Source organism: Rhododendron vialii, chromosome 2a (genome assembly GCF_030253575.1).
Source record: "Rhododendron vialii isolate Sample 1 chromosome 2a, ASM3025357v1".
Lineage (NCBI taxonomy): Eukaryota > Viridiplantae > Streptophyta > Magnoliopsida > Ericales > Ericaceae > Rhododendron > Rhododendron vialii.
Window position 1 is genome coordinate 42,471,477 of NC_080558.1, and position 10,634 is coordinate 42,482,110.

At 42.7% G+C, this 10,634-nt stretch overlaps 1 protein-coding gene across 1 annotated transcript; it reads left to right on the forward strand.

The window, feature by feature from the left end:
- Positions 1 to 3,754: 3,754 nt before the first annotated feature.
- LOC131317851 (uncharacterized) lies at positions 3,755 to 9,590 on the forward strand. The gene has a single exon (XM_058347521.1). The coding sequence runs from the start codon at positions 3,989 to 3,991 to the stop codon at positions 9,404 to 9,406; it is 5,418 nt and encodes a 1,805-aa protein (XP_058203504.1). The 5' UTR covers positions 3,755 to 3,988; the 3' UTR covers positions 9,407 to 9,590.
- Positions 9,591 to 10,634: the final 1,044 nt, after the last annotated feature.

Consider the following 10,634-nt stretch of genomic DNA (forward strand, 5'->3'; position numbering starts at 1 on the left):
AAAGCCCAAACGTGATGGGCTGCATACTCATGATCAATCTATTACAGGAAAGGCCTGGAGCAAATGATACTCTGGGAAATTCCTGTCCGGTCCCATATTTTGTATTGGGCTTTGTGTCAACCCTCTTTTATCGTGCTATCTCACCCAGGCCATTTTCAAACATGTTTTTACTAGTTTGCCCTCACCCCCTTACGCTGATGACATATAAACAGTGGTTGATGAGTTTTTTTTCACGAACATGTGGTTGATGTTAACAGATGCTGATGTGGACATATTTGTTACTTTTTGCATTACAAAGTTTAAAACTCAATATCTTTTATTTTATATATATATATATATATATATATATATATATATATATATATCATTTTTTTGTAAAATTTAATATTTTTAGAATCTACTCAAAGAGATCTATCAAACAACACCCATATTGAATAGAAAATTATGTGCAAATTTTTTATTTTTTATTTTTTAGAGTGTGAATTGTGAAATTTTTGGATGTGAATTGTATATATAGAGTCTGTGTGAATTCTACATTTAAGAGATGTAAATTGTTTCATTTTGGAGGGTGTGAATTATTCAAAAAATGCGTGAATTCTTTCATTTTAGAGGGGTAAATTTTGTATTTAAGTGGTGTGAATTCTTTCATTTTAGTTTGTGAATTGTGTATTTTGGGGAGTGAGTTGTGTGATGTGTGAATTCTGCATTTTGAGGGGTGTGAATTCTGCATTTTGAAGAGTGTGAATTGTTTAGAAGCGTGTGAATTCTTTCATTTGAAGGGTGTGAATTGTGTTTTTTGGGGAGTGTGTAGTAATATGTGAATTCTGCATTTTCAGGGATGTGAAATCTTTCATTTTGGAGGGTGTGAATTGTTCAAAAGGATTGCAAATTCTTTCATTTTGGGGTGTGAATTGTGTATTTTGGGGAGTGAGTGAGATGTGTGAATTCTGTATTTTGAGAGATGTGAATTCTTTCATTTTGGATGATGTGAATTGTTCAAAAGGGGTGTGAATTCTACATTTAAAGAGTGTAAATTCTTTTCATTTTAGGGTGTGAATTGTGTATAGTATGTGTTAATTTTGCATTTGAATAGTGTAAATTCTTTTATTGTGAATTATTTAGAAGATGTGTGAATTGTTTGATTTTGGAGAGATGTGTGAATCCTTTTATTTTGGGATGTAAATTATGTATTTTGGGAAAGAGTTGAGCATATGATATGTGAATTTTGCATTTGAAGTATGTGAAATATTTCATTTCGGAGGATGCGAATTATTTATAAGAGGTGTGAACTCTTTTATTTTGGAGGGTGGAAATTCTGCATTTGAGGGGTGTGAATTCTTTCATTTTGGAATGTGAATTGTGTATTTTGGAAAATGAATTGTGTAGATGAGGAGTGAATTCTGCGTTTGAGAGGTGTGAATTTTTTCATTTTGAATGGTATGAATGTTAAGAAAGGATGTGAATTCTTAATAAAAGTATACAAAATTAACTTTTTTTTTATGTGTACATAATTTCATAGTCAAAATGGATCTTATTTGAAAGATCTCATCTAGTAGATTTCAAAAATATTTTTTTTTTCAAAATTTGTTATGTAAAACAAAAGTTATAATTGTTTAAACTTTTAGCCATATATGAGCTGTATATATTTATGTATGTATATGTATAGATAAGTATGTACGTGTAAACATGTGACAATGAGAGAGGAAAAAAAAGTTATGATTAGAAGATATTATTAGGTGATTTTCAAATAATACTTCACCACTCATCAAATGCCAAATGTCAATTTCTTTCTCAAAGCACTGACAAAAAGGTAATGGATCCCACAATATTAACCAATGATACATGAGTTGAGATACTACAATGTAATGTTTCATTCGCATGAGATAATTTTTTCTAATCCTAACCTTAAAATGTGCGCTGGACAACGAATGTGCGGGGGTATTTTCGTGAGTTTACATAAAACGGGGGTTTATGGGGAATGAGCTTAACGCGCGATGGACGTAGATGAATAGAAGGTGACAAAATAGGACCGGCCAGTCAGAACCCCATGATACTAATCTACGCAAATAACTTAAAGTGAGGGGCTGCATTTTCTTGATTGTTTGTAATGCATGAAGCACTATGTCTATGTATAATTACATCGAGTAGGAGTGTAAACTTGGCCCAAAGCCTGCTCCAAGGCCGTTGAAATTTAGCCCAGCCCTACGCCCTACCGATCCATATGGTTAGTACTTGGGCTATGATAGGCGCGTAAATGTTCACATTAGCGCCTCCTAATTTATCTTTGTTACGTCTCATTTATGTTATTATTTAAAGTTTAATGCTTAATTTGTGTATTGTAGGTATTTGGAGGATTTAGTGCAAGAAGTGCGAAATTAAAATATTATATGGTGATTGGAGGTGGTCCGTTTGAAGGTCAATACAGAGTCAAGAATTTTGCTATGAACTTAAGTAGTCCATGGGCATGACTACATAGGATAATAATGGCTTTTGGATCAATTGGGAATTAGGTCGGTCAGTGAAGTGTGGCCCCGACTTGGAATTAGAATTAAAAAAGGAGAGAAGGGTTGTTGGCTTAATATATATATATATATATATACACACATGCCCACATATGAAAGGAGAAGATTTGGGGGCTGCCGAAATCAAAGAACAAGGCGGCGGAAAAGAATGAAGAAAGGGACTGCCGAGTGCCATTTTCTTTGATTAGGATTTTATTTCGGCAGCAGCTTTAGCTTTTGGAAAAAATCGGCAGCAGCTTTTGAAAAAAAAGGGGCGGCTGTCAGCGGAAAAAAAATATAAAAGGGGGGGACAGAGAGCTGCAAAAAAAAAGGGAGGAGGGAGGCGACTACGGATCTTGATTCCGACGCACGCATAACAGAGGGAGCAGAACGGTGGCTGCCGAGGCTTTCGTTTGTCTTTCGAGTTCTCTTTTCTTTCTTTCATGTTTTGAAGCTTTGTTCAATTACTCACATTCCGGTAACTAGTTTCAATTTCTGTTTTTAATATAAGTTTTTCGTTGGTTCTTGTTTAACTTAGATTTTCTGTTTATTTTTCATCTCGCACAATAGCAGCATGTTTCAAATTTAGGGTTTCTTTTGTTTATTGCATAATGATTAGTGAGTAGTTATATAGGTAGGGTCGCGGGGTGATTAGCACGCCGTGATCAGTTCGGGTACTGCTCTTTTTATCAAACAATGTAAAAATGATTTAAGATTGGAAAAATACTTCCCGCGGACGAATCTGGGCATTGTCGGAGCCCTTGTGAACGGGGGAATGGGGGTCCAAAACCCATTCTCCGCTGCGCATGGGTATACGGCGACCCTAAGGTTTCGCATCTTGCGGGGTATCTTTTCAATCCAAAATTGAACGTTTTTAAGAATACCAAATTGAGCAGGTTGATCTGGACTGGTTACGAGTGCTATGAACCCTACGACTGTACCTCTTTTTAATTATTTGAAAAGAAAAAGTTATTTTTCTTAAGTTTTAGTTAATCTCAAACAAAACAATAAGGGGTGGCTATCTAAGAGCTAATTTTAATTCTACAACCCGAATTTTTAGTCAGCACACATCACCGTCTCTGTGGATTCGACTCCGGACTTACCGGATATTATGCTGCGTCGATCTCCGCCCTACGCTTGGGGCAACCCATTAATTTAGGACTAGGAAATCGGTCAAGCATTTTTGGCGCCGTCGCCGGGGACGGTAACGTGTGTTAAAGAATTCGGGTAGTTAGTTTTATTTTTTATTTTTATTTTTTCTTTTTAATTTTGTTTGAGCCATCATAGGTAGAGGTGCGCAATCCTCCATTGTAGGAACGCAATCACCACTAAAGCCTAAGTACTACCGAGACAATACCAGGCGTCTCGTAGCCATTGAGAGAGAGCCGAAAGTAATCGTGGAGGGAGAGTCTTTTAGTGGTGATTCTTTTGATATCGGTGCTCTTTTTGTTGATTTAATAATTGAGCCACCAATAGCAGAGCCACCGATGTCGATGCGTGCACACATGCATCCTGAGAGGACCACTCCTCTCAGTCCAATAGTTTTACCAACCGAGACGGTGGAAGCACGTAATGCTTTCACCATTAAACCTGGTACACATAATGCCCTTCCCTTGTTTCATGGGAAGGAGAATGAGGATCCGTATGAGCACGTCCGTCATTTCGAGGGCTTGGTGCGCACCCTGGCCACCACTACTCAGTGGGAGAATGCTTGCCTTAAGCTTTTCCCAGCCTCGCTCAGGGATAATGCAGATAAGTGGCTGCGGATGCAGAAGCCACAATCTCTCACGACGTGGGCTGCTGTCCGAGATTTATTCTACAAGAAATATTTCTCGGAAAGTAAATCGAAGTACCTGACTCGCCAAATCCAATCGTATAAGCAGAAAGAGGGCGAGTCGTTTTTAAGGTGCTGGGAGCGGTTCAAGGACTTGTTGTTGTCCTTACCACATCATGGTTTCATGAAACACCAGTTGGTGTCATTTTTCTATTTGGGCTTGAATGTTGCTACGGTCCAACAAATGGAGTACCTCTGTAAAGAGGAGGATTTTCTAGATAAGTCCCCGGACGATGCGTGGGACTTTCTCGAAGAGTTGGCCGAGAAGCACCGAAGTTGGGAACCTTCCGACCTCGGTGATAGGGCCATGGCTGCACAGGGACCCAGTGGGTCTGGCATTTTTCCTTCTAGTGTGCGAGAGCACAATGTCCAGTCTCAGCTGGACAAGATGGCTAAACAATTAGAGGACTTGAAGCTTAAGCAAGTCCATCAGGCGAATGAGGTGAAAGTCGAAGAGGTGTGTGCGTTATGTGAGTGTCCGGGGCATCTTGTCACTGCTTGCCCCGCATTTCCCATTGTCAAAGACGCATACCATAGTAACCAGGCTGAGGTGAACGCACTTAACCAGCGTTGGGATCCTTATTCAAATACCTACAATCCAGGGTGGGCCCAAAACCCACTTTTGAGTTGGAGGGATCAAAAAGCCCCGGTGCAACCCCAAGCACCACCTCAGCCACAAGTTCAGCAATTCCGGCCTCCTCAAGGCCAAATGACCCAATTTCGTTACCCACCTCAGCAGCAGCAGGGGTTCGGTCCTTCATCTTTTGGACCACCCCCAGGCATAAACCATCCCCCGCGGGATAAACAGACTGATGAGATGATGAAAGCTCTCATGCAGTCTCAGTTAAGCTTCACTGAACAAACCAAACAGGCAATTGGTGACATTAGGACCCAATTGACCCAGTTGACGGCGGCAGTTGGACAAATCCAACAGGAGAAGGGAAAGTTTCCTTCTCAACCTTTAGTCAATGCCGCTGGTACCCATTATGTGGGCGATTCTTCTGGCCCAAGTAATCCGAATCTCAGTCTGGAAGATGCTAAAGCGATCACCACTCTCAGAAGTGGGAAGGTGATTGACAAAGATTTGCCCCCAAAGCAGAAATCGGTGCCACCCTCGGTGCCGGTAGCTATTCCAGCAATCATTCCAAACTTGGGAAGTGTTCCTGAAGTAGAGAAAGAGGCGGAATCTCCTGAAGTGGTGGTGCCTGCAACTGCGGCCCCCACGACTCCAACACCACCCGTCGCTCCATATCCAAATCGCTTGGTGGCGAAGCCTAAGGTCAATGTGAACTTTCAAATGCTTGAATTATTCAAGAAAGTTCAGTTTCCTATTTCTTTGATGGAAGCCATTGACGCAATTCCTCAGTTTGCTAAAGTCTTGAAGGATCTGTGCACGTCGAAGCGGAGAACCAAGAGTCAGGACAAAGTGCTTCTGACGGAGCAAGTGAGCTCCATTCTCCAAACTGAGATCCCCACCAAGTGTAAGGACCCTGGTTGTCCCACCATCCCTATAGCGATTGTAGGCCAAAAGTTCGATAAGGCTTTACTAGATTTAGGAGCGAGTGTCAACCTGCTCCCCTATTCAGTATACTTGAAACTTGGCTTAAGCGATTTGAAAGCCACTCCAGTCACGCTACAGTTGGCTGACCGGAGTGTGAGAATTCCAAAGGGGGTGGTGGAGGATGTTCTAATTCAAGTGGGCGAGTTTCTTTTTCCAGTCGACTTCATTGTCCTGGATACATGCCCAATACCAGAGGTCTTTGAAAAGACTCCTATCATCCTAGGCCGTCCATTTTTAGCCACCTCCAGTGCTGTCATGAATTGCAAAACTGGACAAGTCCAATTGTCGTTTGGGGACTTGAAAATGGAGGTGAATGTTTTCAACGTGGATAGCCGGGTTGAGGATGATGAGGAGATATATGAGGTGAGTTTGATCGACACGCTGGTACAAGAGCATGTCGATAGTGTGTTATACAAGGATCCTCTGGAGATAACCTTAACCGCCGAGGAGGCGTCATTTTTAGATTCTCCAGAGGTAGGAAGTTTAATGGAGATGCTTGCAGTGGAGGATGTGTGTGGCGCCGCTTGGAACCCAGTTCTTGAGCCGCTGGGCGCCCCATTTCCTACAGCTTTCCCATCGTCTGTCCAGCCACCTAAACCAGAGCTAAAGCCTCTGCCGGACACACTTAAGTATGCCTTCCTTAAAGGCGATGATACTTTTCCGGTTGTGATCTCTTCATCCCTTGAGGAAGATCAAGAGGCTAAGTTGCTTACCATGTTGAGAAAGCACGTGGGTGCGATAGGCTGGACAATAGCAGATTTGCAGGGTATTAGTCCAACGGTGTGTACACACCGCATTTTTCTAGATGAGGATGTGAAGCCTACTAGGCAACCTCAGCGTCGTCTGAACCCCAATATGAAGGAGGTGGTTCGGGCTGAGGTGCTGAAGCTTTTAGATGCGGGTATTATTTACCCGATAGCCCATAGTGAGTGGGTGAGCCCAGTGCAGGTGGTGCCTAAGAAAGCAGGAGTGACCGTCGTGAGAAACGGCGAAGGCGAACTAGTGCCGACCCGTGTTCAAACCGGGTGGCGAGTTTGTATCGATTACCGGAAGCTCAATGCGAGCACCCGGAAAGACCATTTCCCTCTCCCATTCATTGATCAAATTTTGGAGAGGGTGGCTGGCCGGGCATTCTATTGCTTCCTGGATGGGTACTCTGGCTACAATCAGATTGAGATAGCCATGGAGGATCAGGAGAAGACCACCTTCACGTGCCCTTATGGTACGTTTGCCTACCGTCGCATGCCCTTTGGCTTGTGCAATGCTCCCGGAACCTTTTCAAGGTGCATGATGGGAATTTTTAGCGACATGGTAGAGAAGATCGTGGAGGTGTTTATGGATGACTTTTCAGTTTTCGGGGACTCGTTTGACGAATGCCTCGAGAACTTAGGAAAGGTCTTGCAACGGTGCGAGGAAAAGCAACTTGTGCTTAATTGGGAGAAGTGCCACTTCATGGTGACCCAAGGGATTGTGTTAGGACACATTGTCTCATCCAAGGGTATTGAGGTGGATAAGGCGAAGATTGATTTGATCGCAAATCTTCCCACTCCAAAGTCTGTAAAAGACATTCGATCTTTCCTCGGTCACGCCGGTTTCTATAGGCGTTTCATTAAGGGATTCAGTGCTATCTCCCGGCCGTTGTGCCATTTACTGTCAAAAGACACGCCCTTTGTATGGTCCGAGGCGTGTAAGGAGGCTTTTCAGACATTGAAGCGGAGTCTCACTACTCCGCCGATTGTTCAGCCTCCAGATTGGAGTTTGCCATTTGAGTTGATGTGTGACGCCTCCGACTATGCAGTCGGAGCGGTTTTAGGGCAGAGGCGAGGGAAAGAGCCATGCGTCGTTTATTACGCGAGCAAGACGCTAAATGAGGCACAGATGAACTACACCACTACCGAGAAGGAATTGCTCGCGGTGGTGTTTGCCTTGGACAAGTTTCGGTCCTACTTGGTGGGTTCGCAGATTGTGGTGTATACCGATCATGCGGCCTTGAAGTATTTGATGACCAAGCAGGATGCGAAGGCTCGCCTTATCCGGTGGATTCTTTTGCTGCAAGAATTCCACCTTGTGATTAAGGATAAGAAAGGGGTTGAGAATGTAGTAGCCGACCACCTGTCTCGTCTGGAGTTTGAGGACCCCACCTCTCATCTCCCCATTGTGGATTCTTTCCCTGACGAGCAGTTGTTCGCTGCTAATGTGTGCCCATGGTTTGCAGATATCGCCAATTATTTGGTGACTGGGCAAATTCCACCCCATTGGTCCACAGCTGAGAAGCAGCGATTTTTGAGAGAGGTCAGGCAATATATTTATGATGATCCATATGTGTTCAAGTATTGCGCGGACCAGATAGTGCGCCGGTGTGTCCCCGAAACTGATAAAAGGGGAATTTTAGAGTTTTGTCACACCGAGGCGTGCGGAGGTCATTTCTCCGCAAAGAAGACCGCCGCCAAGGTCAGTGAGTATGGTTTCTTTTGGCCGAGTCTTTTTAAGGATGCATACGTCTTTTGTAAGTCGTGTGACCGGTGTCAGAAATTAGGCAAGGTTGGCCCGCGGAATATGATGCCCCTACAAAACATTTTTGTGATAGAGGTCTTCGATTGTTGGGGTATTGATTTCATGGGCCCGTTTCCGGTGTCATACGGTTATGAGTACATCCTCCTGGCGGTGGATTACGTTTCCAAGTGGGTTGAGGCAATTCCCACTAAGACCAGCGATTCTAAGGTCGTGCTAGAGTTCTTGCGAACTAACATTTTGTCAAGGTTTGGCATGCCACGTGCCATTATCTCTGATCAGGGTACGCACTTTTGCAATAGGTCTTTTGGGGCGTTAATGAACAAGTATGGCATCTCTCACAAGGTGTCTACTGCCTATCACCCTCAAACCAACGGTCAAGCTGAGCTAGCAAATCGCGAGATTAAGGGGATTCTAGAGAAGACCGTGAACCCGAATAGGAAGGATTGGTCACTTCGGTTGACTGATACCTTGTGGGCCTACCGCACTGCTTACAAGACCGTGTTAGGTGCTTCACCCTACCGGCTTGTTTATGGTAAGGCCTGCCACTTGCCCGTTGAGATGGAGCATAAAGCCTATTGGGCCATTAAAACGCTAAATGCGCGTTTACCTGAGGCGGGTGCCCATAGGAAGCTCCAGTTGTGTGAGCTCGAGGAAATTAGGAATGATGCGTATGAAAGTGCGAGTATTTATAAGGCTAAGGTTAAAGCATATCATGATAGAAATATTCAGCGCAAAACCTTTAGTGTTGGTCAGAAAGTGTTACTGTATAACTCGCGCCTTCATTTATTTCCTGGTAAGTTGAGGTCCCGGTGGGACGGTCCCTACATTGTGCATAAGGTTTATCCGAATGGGTCGGTAGATGTTTGTGACCCTAAGAATGGTAATATTTTCAAGGTTAATGGACAGCGTCTAAAACCATTTTTGGAATATGTAGAAGTAGGTGAACCAGATGAATTGTTGGTCGATCCTGTTTATTCGGATGACCATGTTGTGTAGCCGTTGGGCTACGTTCTGATGGGTAGCTTTCGCGTACCACTGTCTTCACTAAGAAGTGGACCCGGCTCCTAGCGATAGGGGTACCCATCATTGACTTGGGTTTTGGGAATAATCTTTGTACACTCGTTCTTTTATTTCTTGTTAAAAAAAAAAAAAAAACAAAAAAAAAACAAAAAAAACAAAAGGAAATTGGAAAAAGAAAAAAAAATTAGAATAATGGTTTGGTATAACCACCTAGTCGAAGCTATGTATGTAGTACTTAGGAGGTTGGGTCTGACGGCAGGCGCGTAGTTAGCAGCGAGAATTCTGTCCGAACCATCTGACTTCAATGTCCAAACTCTGTGGAGATTGCTTCACAAACGGAGTGGTGGGTAAGGAATCTGGCAGCCCCAGAGGGAGTGACAGCCTATTAGATGATGGTACCACTTCTCAAGATATCGTTGAATCCTATGCATACTGTCCTTCCAACAAATAGGGAAACACAGTCTTTAGCCTGGGAGAAAAGTAGTACTCATGTCTTTCGCGTGAAGAAAGTGGATGAGTTTTTTGTCTTTTATTTTATTTCTCGCATTGTTTATTTTTTATTTTTAGTTATTTTTCTTGCTGTCTTGGAGGCTCACATTTTGCAGGTTGTTCGATCTAAGTTGGGGGGTCTCCCTCTTTCTATAATTTTCTCTGCTTAGCCTCTCATTTTCGAGGTGATATCTCTCCTCTCTTTTACGTTTCTGTCTTATCTTTATTTTTCATACCTTCAATGCGGACATTGAATAGTTCAAGTTGGGGGCAGGAATCACTTTGTTCTTTATCTTGTTAAAAAAAAAAAAATTTGAAAATTAAAAAAATACTTGTTGGATCCTGTTTGCTTGAGTCTCGGAGATTGCGATATCTACTTGTTGGTTGCTAGTGTTGAGAATTGTTGGGCATTAATTGAATATTGATATTGCATGGTAGTTCTTTTTGCTAACTTGGCGATAGGAATTTATCCTGGCATACACTCTTAGCATCTTTACATTGCACGTTTCTTGGACCTTGACTGCTTGTGAGTTGTGACTTGAGTGCTTTCAATGGCTAGATTGGTGGAGACTTATGCCCATGTGAGTTTTAGTGCCTTTCCTTTCTTTGGAGTGGTGTCACATAAATTCTTTGTTTGTCGTAAAAAAAAAAAATAAAAATAAAATAAAAAAAAAGGGCTTAATCGTTGTTGATCTCATTATCTTTTGTCGTCAAG